Source organism: Magallana gigas, chromosome 9, assembly GCF_963853765.1.
Source record: "Magallana gigas chromosome 9, xbMagGiga1.1, whole genome shotgun sequence".
Lineage (NCBI taxonomy): Eukaryota > Metazoa > Mollusca > Bivalvia > Ostreida > Ostreidae > Magallana > Magallana gigas.
Window position 1 is genome coordinate 1,531,232 of NC_088861.1, and position 25,533 is coordinate 1,556,764.

The following is a 25,533-nucleotide window of genomic DNA, read 5'->3' on the forward strand; positions in this document are numbered from 1 at the left end:
CTAAAAAGTATTTTTTATGAAAATGTACCGCTTTATACGTCACAGCTACCATACGTAAGAATTTGTGTTCTTTTGACCAAAGCAAAATGCACAATATGTACCAACCGAACTGATTAATATATTTATCATGGTCACAATATACAGTGTATCGTGAATTATTCCTCTCAATATAACAACAACAGAAATATCAAGTAATAAAACCTATGTGGAATATTTAACTAATCATTATTTTTGAGTTCGACATTGCATGTTATGATAGTGATCATAATCTATAGATATAGTCATAGTTCTTACAGCTACAATAATATTGTATTTTTTAAGTTTTTGCATCCATCACGTTTTGCTTAAGCCCCTTTCACAATTGGCGCACGGGCACTTTTATGGTCGCTTCAAGTCTCCTAAAAATAGTGGACATGCTGACTATTCAGACGCGACCAAATGCGATCAAAATTATTGCAATGCAACGCACGAACATTAGAACGACGTTTTACAACGTTCTGTGTACTCGCGAAAGCGATGCACGATTTTTAAAGATCTTAAAATAAATTGCAGGTGTTAATGCGTCTGTTTGCGACCATGAGGCAGTTGCTAAAGGTGTCTCATGTAATCTTTTAACGTTTTACTATCATTGCAATATTTATCGGTGTCAGTGTCCATGCTTTGCCACTAGTATTTACTGGATACATGGTTATTTTCGTCTTGTGATAGTTTCGCTTTTGGCTGTTGCTTTTGTCACCTTCTTGGGTGGTATCTTTTCTTGCATTCAACAAATTTTACTGCGTCCTATCTCGTGGGGCACGTTCCGTCTTCAGACAATTTGGCCATTCAAGCGATCCGATCGCATTATCTTACAACACTCGCTATCATTGTACAACAGTTGCATATAGACGCAAAACACATCGCGAGATTCAATGCATTTGCTTTGCATCTAGCTGCAGGTCTGTAGCTCCCAGTCCCAGGTCGTCCATCCGATTTTTTCCAGACCGGGAGCTACAGACCTGCAGCTACATTGCATCACGCTCTTTCTGAATTGTGCGAGTTTTGTCCGAGTGCTTTTACGTATGCGATTATTTTGGCAACAGTTTAGGAAACATATCTATTTTTTTTGGTCGCATAAATATTCTGTCGCTTCAGCCAGTGCGCTAATTGTGAAGGAGCTTTAAAGAGGTTAGATGATTAAAAAAATTCATCAGATCTACCTAAAAGTTTAGGCTATGATTTGTCTAGCTATAAACTATTAATTGAAAAGGTCCATACAATAAACCCTTTAAATATGGTTATTTCTCTATATTTTCATACAGAGCTTTTCTTTTGAGGAAGATCAATAGAGTCTTTAAAGGGGCATATTCACGATTTTGGTAGAAATTATATATCTGATCTTAATGTTTACAATGCTTTTGTAAGGAAATTTTGATAGGCATCCAAAATTTGAGTGTCATTTGTTGAGTTTTAAGCAAATTACATAGCTTTCAATTCTTTGCTATGTAAACAAACTTAAGGTTTGTTTATTTATGCTTAAAATGAATAAGAAGATAGACGAATCAGCTTGAAACATATTTTTGTACTGGTATATTAAACCTATGTAAACAAAAACAGGGCACGAACCTTATTTACATGACAAAGAATTCTGAGCCCAGTAATTGCTTATAACCTTACGACTGACGCTCAAATTTTATTTGATCATTAGAAATGCATTCCTAACGCATTTTAAATAATTTAAACACAAAAAAGAAATTTGACCAATATCGAGACCATGCCCCTTTTTTAATAAAAAAGTTCAATTTATAAAATACCCCTTAAGGTTTGACATATGACAAATACAAAAACTGTAAAAGTCTGCGGGGATTTTGCACTGCAAGCGACATGAGAGTACCTAAATGATAATGTTGAAAAAGTGAGCACGGAGTCTCCAGAATTGTTAAATGGATAAAAGAGGTTAGATTTACGTATTATAATTCCAAATAAGGAAACTATTTTCGTTTCTATGAATTTCTCTGGTTTAAAGAGGAGATGTGTAATAAAAGTTATCTTAGAATGTTTGTCACATATTTATTTCATCTATTTTTAACTGACATGGATGCGTAATCGTTAAAAAACATGTTACATACTTTTAATAGTAATAGTTCAAGCAAACATCAAACCTTTTGATAGGACGTTCATTTGAAGAAGGGTCAGATTAGATTTGCAGTTTAATCCATTACACGACGAATATATCAAAATGGCCGATGAATTAGAAATTTCCCGACTATTTTTACTCCACGTAGTAATTGGGTTGTTGCTCGGTGAATTTCTTTGAAAACTGCAACTTATATATCCTTGTTCCTGTTCCACAGTAAACGGTGATGAATTTAAAGATACAGAAATATTCACCTCTACAAAAAAATTATAAAAAGCAATTCCAGAAATGTATATCTATTATTTCATCGCTACTATGTTTATTTAAACATTCTATAAATTAGAAAATATGTACAAACCTCCTGCATGATACACTGTTGTAGTGATTGTTGCATTGGTAACAACTTGTTGTGGTGTTGTGGTCATTTGTTCTTTTGATTTTGTTTCTGATGTACTGGTTGGTAATGGTATAAAGGTAGTATAATTGGCTGTTGATGGTGAATGTGGTATCGTGATTGATTTATTTGCCATATTTGTTGTCGAAGTGTTTGAGATACTGTTCACCATTGATAATTTCGCAGGGAGTGTGTTAATGTTTACTGTTGGTGATTTCGCTGAGATCGTCTTACTGCTTGCTATTAGGGATGTCGTTAGGTTATTGGAACTGTTCACTGTTGATGATTTGGTTGTGTATGTGGTACTGTTCATGGGTGATGATGTCGTTATGTTTGTGGCACTGTTCATTGTCGATAATGTCGTTGTGTTTGTGGCACTGTTCCTTGGTTGTGATGTCGTTGTGTTTGTGGCACTGTTCCTTGGTGGTGATGTCGTTGTGTTTGTGGCACTGTTCCCTGGTTGTGATGTCGTTGTGTTTGTGGCACTGTTCCCCGGTTGTGATGTCGTTGAGTTTGTGGCACTGTTCCTTGTTGATGATGTCGTTGTGTTTGTGGCACTGTTCCCTGGTTGTGATGTCGTTGTGTTTGTGGCACTGTTCCTTGGTGGTGATGTCGTTGTGTTTGTGGCACTGTTCCCTGGTTGTGATGTCGTTGTGTTTGTGGCACTGTTCCCTGGTTGTGATGTCCTTGTGTTTTTGGCACTGTTCATTGTTGGTGATCTCGTTGTGTTTGTGGCACTGTTCCTTGGTGGTGATGTCGTTGTGTTTGTGGCACTGTTCCCTGGTTGTGATGTCGTTGTGTTTGTGGCACTGTTCATTGTTCGTGATGTCGTTGTGTTTGTGGCACTGTTCCTTGGTGGTGATGTCGTTGTGTTTGTGGTACTGTTCCCTGGTTGTGATGTCGTTGTGTTTGTGGCACTGTTCCTTGGTGGTGATGTCGTTGAGTTTGTGGCACTGTTCCCTGGTTGTGATGTCGTTGTGTTTGTGGTACTGTTCCCTGGTTGTGATGTCCTTGTGTTTTTGGCACTGTTCATTGTTGGTGATCTCGTTGTGTTTGTGGCACTGTTCCCTGGTTGTGATTTCGTTGTGTTTGTGGCACTGTTCCCTGGTTGTGATTTCGTTGTGTTTGTGGCACTGTTCCCTGGTTGTGATGTCGTCGTGTTTGTGGCACTGATCCCTGGTTGTGATGTCGTTGTGTTTGTGGCACTGTTCCTTGTCGATAATGTCGTTCTGTTTGTGGCACTGTTCATTGTTGGTGATGTCGTTGTGTTTGTGGCACTGATCCCTGGTTGTGATGTCGTTGTGTTTGTGGCACTGTTCCCTGGTTGTGATGTCGTTGTGTTTGTGGCACTGTTCCCCGGTTGTGATGTCGTTGTGGTTGTGGCACTTTTCCCTGGTGGTGATGTCGTTGTGTTTGTGGCACTGTTCCCTGGTTGTGATGTCGTTGTGTTTGTGGCACTTTTCCCTGGTGGTGATGTCGTTGTGTTTGTGGCACTGTTCATTGTTGGTGATGTCGTTGTGTTTGTGGCACTGTTCCTCGGTGGTGATGTCGTTGTGTTTGTGGCACTTTTCCCTGGTGGTGATGTCGTTCTGTTTGTGGCACTGTTCCTCGGTGGTGATGTCGTTGTGTTTGTGGCACTGTTCCTCGGTGGTGATGTCGTTGTGTTTGTGGCACTTTTCCCTGGTGGTGATGTCGTTGTGTTTGTGGCACTGTTCCCTGGTTGTGATGTCGTTGTGTTTGTGGCACTTTTCCCTGGTGGTGATGTCGTTGTGTTTGTGGCACTGTTCCTCGGTGGTGATGTCGTTGTGTTTGTGGCACTGTTCCTCGGTGGTGATGTCGTTGTGTTTGTGGCACTGTTCCTCGGTGGTGATGTCGTTGTGTTTGTGGCACTGTTCCTCGGTGGTGATGTCGTTGTGTTTGTGGCACTGTTCCTCGGTGGTGATGTCGTTGTGTTTGTGGCACTGTTCCTCGGTGGTGATGTCAATTGGCTAGTGGTATTGCTCACTGTTGATGATGTCATTGTTTCTTTACTTTGATTTACTAGATAATTATAAACCAAACCGAATTGCCTATTTTAAGAAGCATTTGTATAAGGTAAAACACAAATAATGTAGCTTCTGCTAAAAAAAAAAAGGGGGGGGGGCCTTTTTCTCTTGTCACATCATGAGGCAAGGAGAAAAAATTACTCTTAATCAATTAAGAATAAAAAGTTAAAAGGGGTTTGGTCACGGAAAGTCACCAAATTTCTTAAGGTCAGACGACACGTTCCTCAATTTTAGATAACTTTTTCCAGGAATTTGTTAATTGTTTACTACTTCTTTGACAAGCTTTGTTGTAAAAAATTAGGGTACCTTATCAGACATTTCTGCAAAATACTAGAGTATGCAATGTCCTATATAATCTTCTTAAAATTACACTTGAATTGCTGATATAAAAAAATACATCTACAGCACAGCGAAATTCACTTTATTAAAACAATATCTCCGCCGGGGCGGGGCTTTGAACTCACGACCTCTAGAACCTATACGCTTTTGGCAGTGAGCGGCCACGGTTCTAACCACTCGACCATCTAGACATATAACCAAATTCAAGTAAATTTTGATCATTTTTTAAGTAATCATAAAATAAAAATATTTTTATTGGAACTCTTTATTACGAGGAGATAAAAAAACGATTTTTGAGGAACGTGTCGTCTGACCTTGAAATTTGATTCACGGATATCCCGAGGTAAACAGCAACAAGACACAAAAAATTGTATACTGTATTTTCTGAAACGCTAAAATTAATAGATTAAGTTTAATTATTTTGCTCACATTTACAATTTTCAATATATTATCAAATTCATATCATACAAAAAATGGTGGAAAAAACATTACTTTGTAAATATTAAAATCTGAAAATTTAAAAAAAAAATAGGGTTCATATATTTGGTATCAGCCCAAATGGGTTACCATCAAAACTTCCAATCAATATCTTCGCATTTTTTGTATTATATGTAAACAATTTTTGTTACTTAGAGGTGTTGTTGCTATAAACATTTATATAGTCAAGAAAATCACGCAGAAATTTTACTTTTTATTTCAAGCTGCAGTAAAGTAAATGAGCAATGAATACCAATGTTTATATTTTAAACATAAATAAGAGTCATAATAAGTGCTTCAAAATGTTAGCATTTTCCTTCCCTTTCTCAGCAGATTGATTGCAACCGTTCTAAATTTTCATTTTTAAAATGCTTTGACGGATAGCCTTAATGCTGGGTAAAACAACTTCATACTTGGTATTCAAATATTAAATTAAATGACAGAATCAACTTTTGAAAAATTTGTTAAGTTACGAAAAAAACCACTTTGCAAATGTATAGTGTAACAATCGTTAAAGATACAACGTCCCTTAATGATATTTATTTAGCATTGCGATTCCAACGTTTAATGCTATAACCCTTTGCATTAACAGTCGACATTTTCAACCGTTAATGATGAATCGCCGTTTCATGATAAAATCATATCATTATGCATCGGAATTGCACAGCAGCCAAAACGCTCAGTGAAACAAGCAAATATTTACACTTTTAACCGCTAATAATACTTTATAACATTAAGCGTTGAAGGCTCACTTATTAATGATACAAAACTTAAAAATTTTATATTCTAAGTAACTCCTGTTCATGTTACTAATTTGCTTAACATTAGTAATATGTATTTTACAATTAAAGTAATTTTACTTAAGGATGCCTTTTTGGACCTTTTTTTTTAGCAATACCTTTAAGTCTTTATTTTGTTTATCTGCGAAGTTTCAATAAAATCGCCCGTTCATTTGAGGGGCCATCTCAAAAAAGGTGTTCATTTCCTGTAGGAATATATCGGAAACTGTCATTTTCCACACTTTAAAGCAGATTAAAAAATACTACTGAATTTTTTTTTAAATTGTTATTTTATTAGTTATAATTATTTTCTATCTTATATGCAAACATTACAAAAATCTATCGTCTGGTTTTTAGTGAGTGCCGTCCCAAAATATTAAAATGCACCAAATGTTGTTTTATATTTGGAGAATTACAAATGTAGATTGGTATAGATTGGATTCATTCATAAAAAAGAAATTCGCCCTTGAGGATAATAGTATTCTGTATTTAAAATTTCAACTGTGTAAGATATTTACTTTTCCTTTTATGTTATTTCTTATAACGTACTTTCCGTTAAAAATCTAAATATTGTCATTTGTATTTTGTTTATCGTGTTCACTTTTAAAAGTGATATAAAAAAAAGTTCAAGAGAAGTGTGAATACACGGTATTATAGAAGAATGCGCAAAATTCGCTAAAATGCGCTAAATTCGGCCTGCTTAAAATGTTTTATATGTATTGATTTACAATTTTTCCACTTACGCAATGTAAGTGTCATCATTTTACCAATGAATTAAAATGCGGAAATTCTAGCGACTCTCTTTGTTTAGTAAGACGCGCTGATTCACTTACTTTTAGGACGCAGCATGGGTAAACCTTTTAAATACCGATTCTGCTCTTTAGGACCATTTCTTTAAAAAAATTAATGGTAAGCCTTTCCTATAGTATTACATGTATGTTTGTCCCTGATCGATTTCAATTAATTTTATCATAAATTTTCATCTAATAACTAACAATGGATTTAACCAAAGTTTGATTTTTTGACATTATAATGTCTGCCGTTTCCATCAGTTTCTTATTAAAGATGAGGATTTAAGGTTTGTCGAAGATCCGGGTATGAACTTGCATGCAATGAGGTATAAAGGAACAGGGGGTCGTACCATTGATGCAATTTTATGTCACGGTGTACCTGACATAAAGAGAGTCCAGCCGAATTATATCTTCTTATATATATTATATATTCTTATGATTAGGGGCAATGAAAAACTAGAATGCAAACTCTAGGCAGTTGTAACAGCTTTACATAAAAGGTGTAGTGTTTCATATATTCATGTATGTGAATTACTTCCACGATCTAGGCAGTCATTTGGGTTTATCAACTTTTCGATGCGGCAAATGTTCTTATAAATCAAAGTACTGAAGAACTGGCGGGAGTTGATTTTGTCGATGTTTATTTATTTTAAAATCAATGATATGTTATTTTGCATGACAAGTACATGTATACGTAGTTTCTAATTTGAATTACGCATATTTTTATAATATGAATTTTTGAACTTTTTCGACTAGAATGTCGAGAAACCTCCATATGAATCATGTTAAATAATATTTAAAGATAAAATTAATTCAATCAAACTATGTATCAGTGGTAGAAATATTTCTCGAAAATTGTATGGATCCAAGCAATATTGAACTCTAGTCTCGTTCAACCAATTGCAAACGCTCGGCTGACACCGTAAATTTCCGACAAGGGTTTACGGAGACAGCCGAGCGTCGAGTTGAACGAGACTATATTGAACTCTGGCGTAGGAATACATACGACTACAAAAAATATTTAAATTGTTCGTCCCATTCAAAATCTGACTATTTTTAAGGTATTTGTAAATAAGTTTCCTTGAAAAACAATGCTTCAGCATACATTACATCGAATTCATCAATTATTTTCAAGAACTAAGTCTTGTCAGGAGCAATGATTTGTGCTGAGGTCCAAACACTGTTTCACTTTCGGTTTGTCCGCGTGACTGCATAGGAGAGTTGATTTAAAATCAACTCCCAAAAAGGACATAACCAATTTGGATAATTTAATACCCTTTTGGGAAGGTGATGGATTATTACCGTAACCAGAAGCAGACAAACATTGCGATCATGAATTTCTAGCAGACGGCGTCCGTTTAAACAAGCCGGACAATGTTCATCTGTATCGCAGGTTGCATGATCTCATTCTCCATCTTTTAACATCTGTGATTCTAATTGTAAACCTTTGTACTATAAAAAAGCAGCATCTAAGAACCTTTTGGTCTCCACCGGAGATTTTTCTCGTGCACGCAATATTAAATAAAGGTCCGGTCCTCCAAGATATTTATTGATGTCAACGGTTCTGTCTACTTTCTGTGATTAAACGGTAAGAGATTCTTCAATTAAATGGAAACTTTCACAAAATGATCTTCATAAGTTATTTTGATGTCATTTGAAATATCGTTCATTTCTATGCCCTTTAACGGGATATTTTCTTAATAAGAAAAAATGCGTACAAAATATATAAAAAATTAAAAAACGAGTATGCTCCGTGAGACATATCTTATCAAGATAATAAAGTTGTATATTTTTTTAAGGTGCAATTAAAACAAGAAAATCTTTACATGTTTCTTAGAAAATGCGTCGAGATTAAATATGAAAAAAAGTTTCGCTGGTATTATGTGAATAGTCCGCTCACAATCGAACTTGTCCGCGAACTTTTCTAACCACCCTCGTACAAGCGGTCAGGGGAGTTGCGGAAGCAAAAGGTAAATGGTATAGTTATGATAAGGACTTCTGCTTCTAAATTAAACAAGGTCATGTGCAGTGGAGGACATTCATATAGAACTGAACGTAAACGCACGTCTTACCTTTTCTCAATCTATCAAAACAACTGATTTTCACAAGGAATGGAGTAAGATATCCCCAGAGGTGTTTATTTCAAAATTCACTCAGGCAAGCAATGCAGGTCTTGCCTGTCGTTTTCATCACAGGTGTTACAACTGTGGTGGTTCGCACCTTTTCACCCAGTGCACAAACCAGGTTCAGTGGTCCTTTAAGTATCAGTTACCACACCAAACCAAATTTGCCAATTCTTCGAAATCACTCCCTTTTTTTCCTTACAATGGCCTAACACCAATCAAATTAAATAGAATTGCAGATTGGCTGTCTGGTTACGACGAAACTGAGGCAAACTATTTAATAAATTCTTTTTCATTAGGGTTTGTTGGTGAATGTCTTGGTGTTGATTCTCAAAATCTTAGATCGGCTTTTATTTGTCCGGATATAATTGATAATCAAAGTACTGAAAGTACTCATGGGAGTTGAACTTGCATAAATTTCATTTCAGTAGTATGTTTGTAGTTGTACAATGTACATTAATAACTAGACAACATTGAGATGGTCACCATCTTAAAGGGCCCTGCTTAAGTAATGGATAATAGAATGAAAAGAATATCAAAGAACTTTGCTTTGACATTGACCCATAAGTTAAACATTTTCCAGCTGGCTAAGAACGTTTCTTTTCAAATAGAGATACCTGTTCGAAACGATTCAATAACACACATAGATATAGCCGACTCTAGGGAGAGCAAAGGACCATTTCCCACAAATGATTCACTTATATTGCATGAGAAAGCATCGTAACAATGTGTTTTTAAAACAAATTTAAAATTGACAGATCACATGCATTTAAATTAATATGTCTAGCATACTGACAAACATGCTGATACAGCTCATCTCCATTTTTCAAAATGAAATATATATCTCCTGAAGTCCAATACAGATATTCTTTAAATTGAGATACTTGTACAAAATATTGATGAGTGTATTTGAAACACATTGCCTTCCTCAACTCCATTCTGGAAATATATTAAAAACTTGGTGAAAATTACCAACCACTCTTTTTTCAACATCACTGCTACCACAAGCACCTTTTTGTTGTTTCTTCCTTTCATTAGAACAAGAAAGTGATATATATCTTTTTGGCATATTGGTTTCTCATAATAAGTTGATACACTGAACATACACATCAATACGCCCTTCCCTTTTATTGATGTATGTCAGGAAAAAACTGTTCTAGTCCCATATCCTTGATTTGCATTAAATTCCCCTCTTTTGAAAGTTCATCCGCAGAAAGGTCATCTCTTTGTTTGTTCCATTTATCATTGGATGCTCAACTCTACGATTTAATCTCAATAATCAATGTTATTTTTTTCATTTCCATGTTTTTCAACTCTTGATTAGTTCTTTATTTATTAAAATCAACATCACTTTTTTGGTTCATCCATACTTGCATTTGTTGTAAAGAGCAAAACTGAGTAAGATTTCTAGTATATAAGAGGTTTCAAATCAACTTTTTTTTCTTCATTTTACGGAATAAAAACCTGCCAACTCATAAAACTTTGCCTCTTACACCCTGCAGCACAATGATTTCACAGATCACTACCATGTACAATCATAGTAAATGCTATTGCACAAATTATTAAATACCACTAAAACATCAACGTCATTATCATTTACACACACCCTCAAGCACTGTACAAAGATATTTAATTACTTTCGAGATTCAGTGCACTCAAGACTTCAATCATTATAACTTTCAGATTCGCATACTAACAAAACACACTAAATATGAAACCACAAATCACGACAAACGTCTTTTTTCAGGTTCATTCTAAAATATTCAAATAATAGATTCTTATATCACAGACATAAACTTAATCAGAAGATTTTACATAGGCCTTATTCTACCTAAACCACAAAACGAAATTATGCAAAAAGGGAGCACAAGCGAGCGCATCATCATGCAAGTTCATGTACCTTTAGGGGTAGACACAACCCTAAAATGGCTTAGCGAAGGGGCAGCATATGGCAAGCTGACAAGTACTTTTCGTAAGCTGTATTCAAACTGGTGCTATATATGTAACAAGGTAAAACGAGAGGTCAACCATATCTTATATATAATATGCTTTCGCTGCCCCTTCCCCCTTGCTAAACATGAATACTACACATCTCACCTCTCATTTTTATATGTTCTATGTAGTTTATAGGCAGGGTCAAAATTCTATGGGGTCAGTTTTCAACGTGGGGGGGGATCGTAGATCTACAGGTCTGAAATGGTTTTTAACTATAGAAAATGGCCATATTTGTCATTGATAACTCACCCTGGATCAATTTTCTCCATAAAAATTATTCTACGGGGGTCACTTATCGTCGTTACAACGGATAACTATGCCAGTGTCAAGGTGGAATTTTTACACCCGCGTAAGATGCAGTTTTTGAAAAATCCATATATATATATATATATATATATATATATATATATATATATATAAATATATATATATATATATATATATATATATATATATATATATATATATATATATATATATTCATTGTTTTATATTTATACCAGGTGATAGTTCATTGTCTAGAGAGAATATAACCACTTTTGTTTTAAGTGTAACTAACCTCACAGGTGAGATATTAACCTTTAAAAAATATCCAATAGGAAAACAATTCCCATAGCAGAAAAACTTTCCTATTGGAAATATTCAAAATCCAAAGTCTTTCCTGCAGGAACTTATTCAGACAGGAAGATTTCAAAATCCTATGGGAGTTTAGTTCGAATCCTATCAGAATCTAAATAACTATTAGAAGTTTTTTTTATTCTTGTAAAAATTCCAAAAATTCTAGTAGAAAATTGTTTTTGTTTTTTATTTAATGAGAAAAAAGGATTTTTTTGTAGGAGTTTATTATTCAAAGGTTAGATACACTAATAAAAAGGGTGACTATAAACTTCTCAAGCAATGGTCTATTATTTATATGGCATATTTGAATGTTTCGATACATGTAGCTTAGACGGATGCAAATTTAAATGCCAGTTTGGCACTAGCATAATTATCCAACATAGTGTTTAATTTGTAGTATCTTATACTTATAGCAATTGGAGAACCGAAAAAAATAAACTGCTAACGTAATTATTGGATATTCTGTTATCATCGATTCAAAATATACTGCATACATTGAAGTGATTGTTGGGAATTCGATGAACCTATCAAAATATCAACGTGATCCCTAAAGTTAACAAAATGATTGAAGCATTACTAAGTTGAAGACAATTAAGCCTGAAATACATCGTCATTCTTTACAAACAAGAGTGTAAATTAGCACAAATAATCCTCGATATTCAGTTCATTTATACATAAAATCACTACGAAACGATTCCGGTATTGCTTTTGCAAAACCGAGGTTAATGAAAGGAATGGAAATGGATACAGACGGGGCTTTCTTTACCCTATAACACGCGGGTTATCTACATTCTGACAAACCAGTGCTATCCAAGCAGGGTGGTGTTCATATTTTTCTACTTTTTACATTCAAAAACATTTTAGAGGAGGTGGGATGTTAGGTTCGGACCGGTTAATATCTGCATGGACATCGACACTCGATGTGTGTAAAGTTGTTCTCATTTTTGATCCTTCATAATTTAATCGAGATTTTGATTTGTGTTAAAGTTTAAAGCTCTTTTAGCTGAAAGCTCAAGTGAGCTATTTTGATCACGTTTTGTCCGGCGTCCGTCTGTCTTTTTGAAACATTTTAAATATTGACTTCGTCTGTAGAACCACTGGACTGCATCAATTCAAGCTTGGCTTAAAGTATCCTTAGATAAGGGGGATTCAATTTTGTGAAAATTAAGTGTCACATCCTCTTATTTGGAGTAATGCTAAGAATCGTTGTTGATATAATAGAATTTCTAAAAACAATTCTCTTCTCAAACACCTATTGGCCAGTTACTTGTGTAAAGCATTTTCAGGTTGTATAGACTTGAGATTCAAGTTTGTTCAATTCATGATCCCCGGGGGTAGAGTAGAGCCACATTGAGAAACCAATTATACATTAAATTAACATCTATTTTGTTTCAAAATCACAACAAATGTTATAATATAAGGTATCACTGAATTGCAAGATCTTAACATATTATTGATTTTCAGTTGTTTAGACTGTGGCCGCAATTACTGGGCCCCACAAGGTGTTCAAGGTGTGATGTAAGTGTACATATAGCTGTTAAATATCTTTTTGATAATTGCAATGCGCAATATATAAAGTTAAATGAATATCAAAATAGTTCACCCCATGTTTAACATCTGGAGAAAAAAGTAAAAACTTATCCAAGATTTACCTTACTACAGTGTCTATATAATTTTAACCTGATTTAATTATATTTATGGCGATTATTGTTTAGGATAGCAATGTGGCCAATGTGCTATTTGGGGGTTTTTTAATTTGAAATGATCAAAATTGATTTTTTGTTTTACTTTTCTTTGAATTGTTTATTTTGTTTTTGTTTTTTTTTTAGTTTTAGACTAGGATGTGATTAGTTCATAATACGGCTCTACACTCTGTTCGTTTGCTTGTTTCTTTTTTTCTGAGCATAATTTAATGGTAGCAATTCAATTCAATTTTAAACGTAATGTGCATGGACGCTTGTTGGTAATGTTTTATTGGCATTTGTTTGTTTGCCTTTTTTTAATTTGTTAAATTTTAAAACTACTTAAGACTTAAATGCATATCGTTTTTATTAAGGTTATACATGTAATTTATGAATGTAGATAGATAATTATTATATGTTCAAATGAGTGAATATATTAAGGAAATGTAAAATGAAATGAATATAAAGGCTTTACTGTTTCTGAGCTCGATAATGAAGGTTCCCTTTTAGATATTTCTAGTAAATAACGTACATTACTAGTTATACGAGGGTTGATACAAAAGTATTGTCACAGATGCGATAAAATCGTGTAAAATCCGCGTAAAGATACAGAGACTTTTGCTTTGAGATATCTATCTATTTCAATTCAGATTTAAAAATGTTCATACATTATGATAAATATTTCTGAAAATAATATATTTTATAGAGCGTTAGGAAAGGATAGTCGCCGCCCGCTAGCGATGTTATTTCTATATCTTTGCCGTTCTGGTAGAATTTCGTGATTAAGTACACTATAAAAATTGGTCACGATGCTCTATTTTACTTTTTAATTCTTTTTAAATATGCCTCGTATCACTATTTGCATGTCTAGGCTTTTTATTCCTTGGTCTAGAGACAAAAGGCATTGCGCAGATGTCGATCGAAATGGACAGTAATGATCCCTAATTTTTTAAAACAGTTAAAAAAGTCTATGGTATATCTGTTTCAAAATATTGTGTCGTTTTGGTCTTATCATGACGTAAAATCATGACGCAGCGATGTCACGTATATATCAGGCTATAAACATCAATATCTTGTGAAGTGTTCAACAAAATTTAATCGAAATTTTACTTCAAATTAAACTTTTGATAAGGAAAATTTTGATCTATCATTTTATACAATACAGCCCCAGTGTTAAACGCGGTGCATAGTGTGACATTACTTGTGGATTAACCCTTGTGCTTTCAGTATAGTCCGGATCTCTCAAACTAGAGGAGGTGCCAAAACATTTAATTAGAGTGATTGACCACTGGGAATTTCAGCTTCCAAATATTTCAAATATTAACAAGACATTAGAAATTAACATTTTATTAAGAAACCCACTTTTCAATTTCGAATTACCATATATGTGTTCCAAATATATAATTTGTCGTTTTCCGTATTTAAAACTTGCTTCTTTTAAAAAAAAATATCTGTCTATTATCTATATGTCTGCATGCCTGTCGATTTGGATCTCATTGCAGCTATGTATGTATGTATGACTTTGTTTATCTATAAACATGTTTGTTATCATCTATCTATCTATCTATCTATCTATCTATCTATCTATCTATCTATCTATCTATCTATCTATCTATTAGTATCTATCTATCTATCAATCTATCTATCTATCTATCTCTCTCTCTCCCTGTCTGTCTGTCTGTCTGTCTGTCTGTCTGTCTGTCTCTCTCTCTCTCTGTCTCTCTGTCTCTCTCTCCGTCCGTCCGTCTGTCTGCTGTTATTCAGTTTCCTTATTAATGCAAAACTTGTACCAAACAGTACAAGGATGTGTAATAGTTTTTTAAGGTACCTCACTACACCAAGACTTAAACTTTTTAAGTACGTATAAGTACGCGTACGTTTAGACATTACGTCACAACATGGCGATGTAAATGTTTTGTTAAATTGTTTATAAGTTTAGATTCGGTTGTATATCATCGTAGCTAAGTGGTTAAAGTATTGGGCTTCTGAACCGCAGATTATGAGTTCGGATTCGCCTAGAGCTTTTGTTCATGTTTACTAAATTAAATTTTTGAAAATCCAAAATTGCACTTTTTTCGCCTATTTGACTTAAATACTTATCCATTATGATATATATCAAAATCAAGTAGTTTCTGCTGATTTGAGAAAATATTTCAAGGTGTAGTGAGCCACCTTGAAAAAGAAATAAAAAAAGATTTGCATTCAATTGTGTATCATTAGAGAGGTTTCGCAAACTATCGTGTACGCATATGTGTACGTGTAGGAAGGAGATTATGTGGATTACGTCGTCAGTTTTTGTAATGACGAAATTCTTTAAACACAAATAACCATACGTGAACGTTGCAAAATATACGTAAGGTTAAACTTGTAGGTTATATTTACTTTTTGGCTATTAATATGAAAAACTATGTTTATTTTTGTTAAGCCTGATACACTGATCGACTTGTGGTAAACATGTGATGACTCTTGATTATATTATCTGTTATTAAAAAATCGTACATATATAACACTGTGCCGGATAATTATGCCAGTGCCAAGGTGGCATTTTTGCACCCGCTAAAGCTGCATATATCGAAAAATTCAAATATGCCATATGATAGACCACTGCTTAAAGACTTAACATCCACTATTGTTATCATTGTATCTCACCTGTCAGGTGAGATATTTACCTTTCAAAAATAAATTCCTATAGGAAAATAATTTTTCCCATAGGAAAAACAATATTCCTATAGGTACTTTGAAATTTCCTATCGGAATACAAGAACTTCCTATAGGAATTTTAATTCCGATAGGAAAACTTAATATCCTATAGGAAAACTACATGTCTGAATCAAATTCCTACAGGAAATACCATTTTCCTATAGGAAATATAATTCCTGTAGGACATTTAAAAAATCTTATAGGATTGTCAATATTTTCCTAAACACACTGAAAACAAAAGTGGTTATATACTCTCTAGACAATGGTCTATCATTTGGTATACATTGATTTTCCCGAAACTGCATCTGAAGCGGGTACAAAAATGCCACTTGGCACTGGCATAATTATCCGGAACAGTGTTTTATAATTACTTTAAACGATGGTGTTCAATAAAAATAACACTCGCTACTTTCAGTTTTTGACTGTGTCTACATGTAGTAATACTCAGATAAACAGGAGGGAACATAAAAATTACATTTAAAACATTTATAAGTACACGTTATAACTGCTAAACAAGAAAAATTATGTGAACTGGTACTTGTAACCTACACGTATAAGTACGCGTGCCCGTTGGTCTCCTCTCTATTAAAGGGTGCGTTTGCATCGCTTAATGATTAAACTTTGTATCATTAGTGGTTAAAAGTGTTGATATTTGCTTGTATTATTACGCATTGGAGCTGTTGTACATTTGTAACGCCTAATGACACACTTCTTATAAATATTGGGAGTAAATTGAACATGTTGAAAATATGCTAAATTTAATTATTTCACTTTCGCGTGCAATTTATTAAACATTACCCAAATTTTGGTACGTGTACGTGTAAACATACTTATAGCTCCACACGTACCCGTAGGCGTATGCGTTCAAATGTTTAACCTTTCTACATTAAGCGGCTTTGTATCATTGACGGTGGTTACGTAATTATTTTTCTTTCGTTAGAAAAGTGCCAATTTCAATAATAAGCTCTCCACCTTGAAACCCTAAATTGGCGTTTTTCTCTCCACCTTGAAACCGTAAACTGGTGTTTTTATCAATAATTAGTTCTTAAATAAGCTTTAAAATGTCATAATTAAATTTCTAGTACAATGGCAACGAGACCACATAGCAATAATTGTTAAGCATCTTTTCTTATTAAAGTCCATCAAACTTTAATGTATGAAAAATTTGGCGACTATGCATGTAGTGAGTTTTGATTCTTATATAGAATTTATCTAAAAAAAAAAAAAAAAGAAAGAGGTTTGATGAACATACATTTTTTCTTTGAGATAAAATATGACTTACTTATCACAAGAATACCAGTTTAGCTTCACAACCTTTTCAATTTAAATGTGACCGAATTTTATCCATATTCTTGGTAACCACAGCATTTTTAGGTAACGTTGTTGCTGATCAAACAATTTCCCAGGTTCGAATTTGTGAAGCAAGGCATTATTCTCTTGACAGCATGTTTGAGGCTGTAAAGCTTCATCTAATTCCATAACTCGAGCACGAAAAAAATGTATTTATCCTATAATTGTAAAACAAAAATGTCCTATTTTATTGGATGCCCTATAACTATATATAACGTGGCAAGCTTTCATATTACCTGTGGGGTCCAATATGTTTTTTTTTTATCGATAATGCTGTGAGTCTTTTAATTTGCATCATGCTTTTCTTCTGTTTTGAAAGTGTTTTCTTGACACTAGTTTTTCGTTATAAAATATTTAAAATGTCTTCGGCGGAAGTGAGACCCGGAAGTGAGTTTCCGAAAGTAATTCGCCTTATTCTTTTTAACATTGTTTACATGTTGGTCAATCAAAGTGTTAAAATGGGGGACGATTGACAATATTAAATAGGAAACGTACCTATTCAATTAGATATAACAATACACTGAGACATTAACTTTACAATGTAACTTATTGTTCATTACAATGGTTAATAGGGAGTGAAATATCAATGACTTTCTTTTAATCTTTCCATAATCATGTTTACATTAATACTAATCTAACAATATACTAACAATAAACAATTTTATATCTCTTAGACAACATGTCCTGCAACATGAATAAATAGGTAAATTGAATGTGATAGTATTTTCATAAACGTAAATTAATTAGAATTAAAGTTATAACTAGTCCTTGCAGCTTGATAATACACATTTTTAAAAGTAATTTTTATCGTTTAACACCGTGATATTTTAGTTTGAAACTTACTGTGGAATTTTTTTTTAAATGCAGTAGTTACATTTTACTTATAAAAAGTGAAGAAAAAAATGTATGCTAAAAGAAAAAGAAGATAATTTTGTCTGGAAATTCTGAATTATACATAGACCAAACGAAAGGTTGGACAAATTGCAGTAAATGCAGGAAATCCATCAATATAATCAAATTTCAAATAATTTAAGTATGGGAAATTACCAAATCCGTAGTAGTTACAAAAAAATATATCATGATTAAAAAGGTAGAAAAATTATATCCTATATAATAATGTAAAAGACAGTATGATTTTATTTCTATTCATTGTTACATTGAAATGGTCCCGATTCAAGTTGACATATATTTGGTTTTGGTAATACTACCCGAACCATTTGTCTCAAACTATTATATATGTTTGACACAGCACATACTTGCAACGTAAAATGTCAATGTTCTCTACGAACTACTCGCATGAATTTTGTTTTTATTACCTGTTATTGCGATGATCCATAACATCCAAATTTTCAAGCAAGTCATTTTTGTCAGGTTCTTTTATCTCATAACCTAATAATAGAAATATTTGAGCAAAAGCGGAGAATTGTCCTCTTTTAACAAAACCAATGTGAAGAAATAAAATTCGGATTCAAAAAACGACTTCAAAAAACTTGAATTATCAAAGTAAACGCTTTTATCGCCCTTATCTCTATTTGACAATCGTACCTGTAATTTTTAAAGTATTTTAACAAGTTATAATACGCATCAGACGAGCTACATGTACATCATTTAACTTTAATTATGGATGTTTTTTTATTACTTCTTTTTCGAAACTGTGTTTACACGGTTTTTACAGGGTTTTTTTTCTCAAATAAATGCTTTTCTTTTAAAAGAGGTAAATATCTCCGCATTTGAGATTCCTATTCTTTGTATGACCATCTGCATCTAAAATGGTTCACATTTTTTTCCATTTTCTTTTATATTCCATGCAAATAATATAAAGAAATTACTTGTTTCAGCTGGGAATGTTGTCGTATTATAATGCATGAGCAAATATCGTTTAATTCATTTAACATATCAATTAATATATATAGTTCTATTTCCTCATCATGTAAATGATTGGATAAAAATTGTGTAGGCGTATTAATTTTTTATACACCTTATAATTCGATTACTAAAATTGATACATTTCCAAGTATGTCAGGCAAAGTATGACCCAGTTTGATAACACAAGACATTATAGCGGTATACACATGACCTGTGATAAAAATTATGCAATGTCAACAAATACATTATCCCTGATAAAACACGTGAAGAATCTATCGTTGATCAAAACTAAAAAAAATGTTGATTGTCTGAGAGCCATTAACATGTAAATGTTGATAAGGTTTATTCATTTATCAAATATTAATATAATTATATAGCAACTGTAAATAAAAGGGTTTTTTCCAGCATACTGAGGCCACAACAATAAACAAAATCGTCATTTAATTTTTTTTATTAATTTCAAAAGAATAATTAAAAAACTTTTTTAACAGTTATTTTTTAAAAATTTTCTTCAAAACATTAATCGTTAAGTTTTTTACTCGTGGTATATTTTAAACATAATTTTAAACCAATTGTTTCTATATTGTTTACTGATATATTTATTATCTCAGCGCTTTTGAATTTTAACATGTGCGCATGGCATGGAATCCCGATCCCCATTCTAATAAGGATAAATGCGTTATGTGCTAGCCTGCCTTCTGAACTACCCATAATCCTGTGCAATTTTCCCCATCACATCCGGTTTTACATCGCTTTTATATTTTCTGCGTGGACTTTGGGGGCCAAGATATTATGAAAGGTAGAGGGGGTTCCGACTAGATACACATAAATTTAGAATGAAAAGAGTATACCGACATGTTTATCCCTTCAATCATTACATACACTGTTCTCGAATATTTTAATGACTTTCAAATGTGGGGTGAAGGTTAATGTCTTAGAGGATTTTATGTAAACAGTTTACCCCTACCACGAATACAAATGTATATATTATATGTCATTGTCTTATCTAGGCTGGGGTTCTATGATGTTATAGTTATTAAATATTAAGTAAATAATGCAAAATTTAATGTATCAGAATTTCTGACTTTTTTATCAATTCACCAAGGTCGTAATTCACAACATACTTCACACAATGCACAGCACTAACAATTTAATTTATTTTCAAAAAAGATTGTATTCTAAGGTAGAGGGAAGACCGCCCAACCTACTAAACATGATATTCAGATAAAAAGTCATGAAAAAGGTAGCAAACGTAAATATGTACTTCTGTAATAATATAACAAAGATTTTATCCTGATTCAGGTAGGCATGCATTCAGTTGTGATCCGCTAACGTTTTTTACAAGTCAACTCTTCACACACCACAAATTTGCAACGTGTAATGTCTATTGTTTGTTATTCTTACCAGTTATTACGATTATCAACATTATCCAAACTATGGAGCGAGTCATTGTTTTGTTGCTTTTTGGTTTTTTGGTCTCTTATCATAATCTAGTAGAAATATATTAATCTTGTGCAAATTGCAACAAATTGTCTTCTTTTAAGAAAGCCAATGTGAAGAAATAAAAAAAATCCGTTATCTTGTTATCTATTTCAGCAAACATGAATTATCAAAGTAAACGCTGTTATCACACTTATCTCTTAAACCGTACCTCCTGCAGTTCTTTCAAGTATCTAAATATTAAGTATTACAAAATGCATCAGAGTCGTTATAATATGTTTACGGTGTGACCGTTGGGGCAAGCGCAGAAGGAACTACACATCTCTCTCAAAAAAAGGAAAAAAATACTTTATTGTTTGATTCCTCGAAACTTTGTAGTTCACTTAAACTTGGTTTTGATACCTAAGCGTTTTTTAAACGTTCGTTTATAAATTATTTCATGATCTTATAATCCTTTATAAAAAATGATGACATTTGTTATTCAGTCTTTGGACCAGGTCAGTGAAAAATTAGCATGAATAAAACGGATCCAGCACAAATCGTATTTCAAATAATAGATTCACAACTAAACAAAATATATTACATTAAATTGCAGAAAAATGTAAACTTACAAAGCTTTTTGATTATTTTGTTGTTAATGTTCTTGACTCATGTTTCATCACTATTTCATCACTATTTTGGCACAATTCAGATGTTGCATACTCCCAATTAGAATTAAAACGGACGATATAAGGGGGAACCTCTCGATGAAAGAATATGCAATTTTTGTGTATTAAATGAAATAGAAGACGAGAGTCATTTTCTGTTGAATCGTACAATGTATTCTGATTTTAGAAGGGAATTATTTAATAATATAGGATATAATCCAACAATGGTAATGTCAAATTTAGACTGTATTATTTTTCTACTGTCCAATTTTCCGAGACAAACCTCTAAATATTTATTTGAATCTTACCTTTACATACAATCATTATTGTATAAAAAACGCAATGCGTAATATTTGTTTATATGTTATAATTGTTTTTGCAGTGACATATAGGCCCAATGGGCCGGGTGTTTCATTATCTATTTTGTATAACATTTTGTAATTTGTTATAACACATGTCACTATAATAAATTATTTACTTACTTACTTACTTACACTTTCCTTTGTACTGCTTGTGGAACCTATTAAAATTGCTTCTCTAGTACATGTCAACAGTTGCATATTTTCTTTTAATTGGTAATATGTATAATAACATATGACAATATTCATTTGCTACTAAAGATTCATATAAGAACTGTTAAATACTAGTTTTAAATCATTTTTGTTTTATCAGAATATTAAATCATGGCATTGTTAATCGGTCAAAAGTAATGCAGGCAGCATACAAAACATTTTTGCTGACATTGTTTTTGTAATCAGTTTTACGTCTCTTAATACTAATATCATACTAAGAATAGGGTTACACTTTAAAACCGATTGAATGTAAAATGTCGGTAAAATATAATTTCCTATATTCCTATAGAAATTTTGGGAAGTACTTGGATGAATTATATCATGCCCAATAACAAATGTTTTACACATATGGACATTTTTTTCTATGATATAGGGAATACATGAATTTTTTCGGATAGAAAAAATAGGGCAGTGCACATTAAGCGAAGAAATATTTAAAATGAAATTGGATAATACTAGTTTGAATGAGCAGTAGAAATAAATATAAAGGGATCACGAAATCACGTCATATACTGCGTATCTTGATAATTTCACTTGTCACAAATTTGCGGAAATAGGAAAAATCATTTGCGTTTGCCATTTTTGTGCAATTAAAAATGTGTTACAGCAAACAATACCAGATACAAATTATGCGTATTGTATATCAATTTGCGATGTAAACATAATCACGAAAAAACATTAAATTATTCAAATTCTACTTTGATTTTGAAAATTTGTGAAAAAAAGAAAATAATTGGCAGACTTTATTTGTTTCGTTAACTTCAATTTTTTTTTATACCGAATGGCAGCAAAGTTTTTTTTTTCTGATTAGTGACCGAGTCTAATGAATAGAATTTGATAGACAATACAAAAGATCATATTAATCATATAATACCCGTTAACATATCAAATGGCTTTAAAGTTCCCCAAAACCGAAGGGGGGGTTAATGATAAAAACAATTACAAAAAAACCTTCATAAATAAAGCTTATTGGTTGTCAAGTAAGGCTGAACACGCTTAGCAAAATTCATTTCACAGGACACGTGCGTTTAGAGGAGTAACAAGTTTCCGTATTTCAAAAAAGGACTGCAATACGTGGCCCATATGCATGTGCTTGTAAAGAAAATGTGAAGTTTTTTAGGCTGTATAAAAGTGTTGTATGAAAAGCATAACAATATTTTCTCTCGGTTTGAAACTTGCCTAACATCACTCGCTGTTTTAGATATGACGTTACTTGACGTCATATTCACCATACCAGTAACTCTGACCAACAAAATGTGCAGTGCCTCCTGCAAAATTATTTAGCTGTTAAAAAATAACCGAATTTGCGAAGTGCCTGAAAGGCATGAAAGAACATTTCTTTTGACACAGTATATAAATTATGATGAACAGTTATCTGTACGATAGGAATGGTTTGAAAATCAGCCCGAGTATCGGACAATCCTTTCAAGAAGTCCAATTGAAAAAGTGTTATGATAACATATAAAGCAATAAATTCTGGAACACCCCTTTATAACCTTTAAATATATTCTTCCGTTTCATAGTTTTCACACTTCTACCTTAGAGTTTATTGGTCTACTCCAAACATGATATATGTGCATTATATTAGTAAAGATAACAAGTATATTAGTTTAAAGGTAGTTATTACCAATTGTTTCTATATTGTTTACTGATATATTTATTATCTCAGCGCTTTTGAATTTTAACATGTGCGCATGGCATGGAATCCCGATCCCCATTCTAATAAGGATAAATGCGTTATGTGCTAGCCTGCCTTCTGAACTACCCATAATCCTGTGCAATTTCCCCCATCACATCCGGTTTTACATCGCTTTTATATTTTCTGCGTGGACTTTGGGGGCCAAGATATTATGAAAGATAGAGGGGGTTCCGACTAGATACACATAAATTTAGAATGAAAAGAGTAAACCGACATGTGTATCCCTTCTGTCATTACATACACTGTTCTCGAATATTTTAATGACTTTCAAATGTGGGGTGAAGATTAATTTCTTAGAGGATTTTATGTAAACAGTTTACCCCTACCACGAATACAAATGTATATATTATATGTCATTGTCTTATCTAGGCTGGGGTTCTATGATGTTATAGTTATTAGATATTAAGTAATGCCAAATTTAATGTATCAGAATTTCTGACTTTTTTATCAATTCACCAAGATCGTATTTCACAACATACTTCACACAATGCACAGCACTAAGAATTTTAATTATTTTCAAAAAAGATTGTATTCTAAGGTAGAGGGAAGACCGCCCAGCCTACAAAATTTGATATTAAGAGAAAAAGCCATGAAAAAGGTAGCAAACGATAATTTGTACTTCTTTAATAATATAACAAAGATTTTATCCTGATTCAGGTAGGTATGCATTCAGTTGTGATCCGCTAACGTTTTTTACAAGTCAACTCTTCACACACCACAAATTTGCAACGTGTAATGTCTATTGTTTGTTACTCTTACCAGTTATTACGATTATCAACATTATCCAAACTATAGAGCGAGTCATTGTTTTGTTGCTTTTTGGGTTTTTTGGTCTCTTATCATAATCTAGTAGAAATATATTAATCTTGTGCAAATTGCAACAAATTGTCTTCTTTTAACAAAGCCAATGTGAAGAAATTAAAAAAAATCCGTTATCTTGTTATCTATTTCAGCAAACTTGAATTATCAAAGTAAACGCTGTTATCACCCTTATCTCTTAAACCGTACCTCCTGCAATTCTTTCAAGTATCTGAATAAGTATTACAAAATGCATCAGAGTCGTTATAATATGTTTACGATGTGACCGTTGGGGCAAGCGCAGAAGGAACTACACATCTCTCATCATTGTTAAGTGCAACCTGTGGACTTAAACATTTATTCAAATTGTCCCACCCTAGGCTAGTACACTCACATAAACTACATGTATCACTTAGCATTGATACAATGTTAAACAGAATTGTTAAAATATCTTTATGTAAAATACAAAGCCGTTTAAGGTTTTTTTTTATGTAAATATAATTATGTTTTATTTAGCATTCCTTTGCTTTTCATTAATGATCATTAAATCAGTAAAGAATAAATTACGGGTCTGGATTATTTCTCATTTTGTCCATTGTTCTTATTTGTGTTTTAATTATTTTCCTCTGTAAAATCAGTTTTGTTTTAATTTTTTTTTTAATTTTTGTATGCTATATATGCGTTGTAGACATTTGCCATTACCTTTTTTAGAGTGTGATATCCAATATTTTTTAAAGTTTGGCCACATATGCAACTATAAAAAAAACATGTAGATATTTAACATTTAATTTTTCTCATTTTTGTTTTATTTATTTTTTCTCATTTTTGTTTTATTCATTTATTTCAAAATGACGTGGCTGCACGTAGATCTCATAATTTTCTTTTTTAATAAATTTTGGTCACCTACCTAACGTATGCATATATGATTGGATCAATATACAGTAAATTAAGCATGGAACTTGCATGTGTATTTACTTACCAAAAACAAATATCAACACAAAAATATATAGCAAAAAAGTCGCCATTAACACCGATACTGAGTACTTCCTACATCTTGTAAAGATGCTTGATCCACCTCTAAATGCGAGATCACTGTGCCGTC

At 32.8% G+C, this 25,533-nt stretch overlaps 1 protein-coding gene across 1 annotated transcript; it reads right to left on the reverse strand.

The window, feature by feature from the left end:
- Positions 1-2,770: 2,770 nt before the first annotated feature.
- Positions 2,771-4,873, reverse strand: LOC136271416 (nuclear speckle splicing regulatory protein 1-like). Its single transcript, XM_066071426.1, has 2 exons — positions 4,862-4,873; positions 2,771-4,498 (listed from the first exon to the last, which is right to left on the reverse strand). The coding sequence occupies exons 1-2, from the start codon at positions 4,871-4,873 to the stop codon at positions 2,771-2,773; spliced, it is 1,740 nt and encodes a 579-aa protein (XP_065927498.1).
- Positions 4,874-25,533: the final 20,660 nt, after the last annotated feature.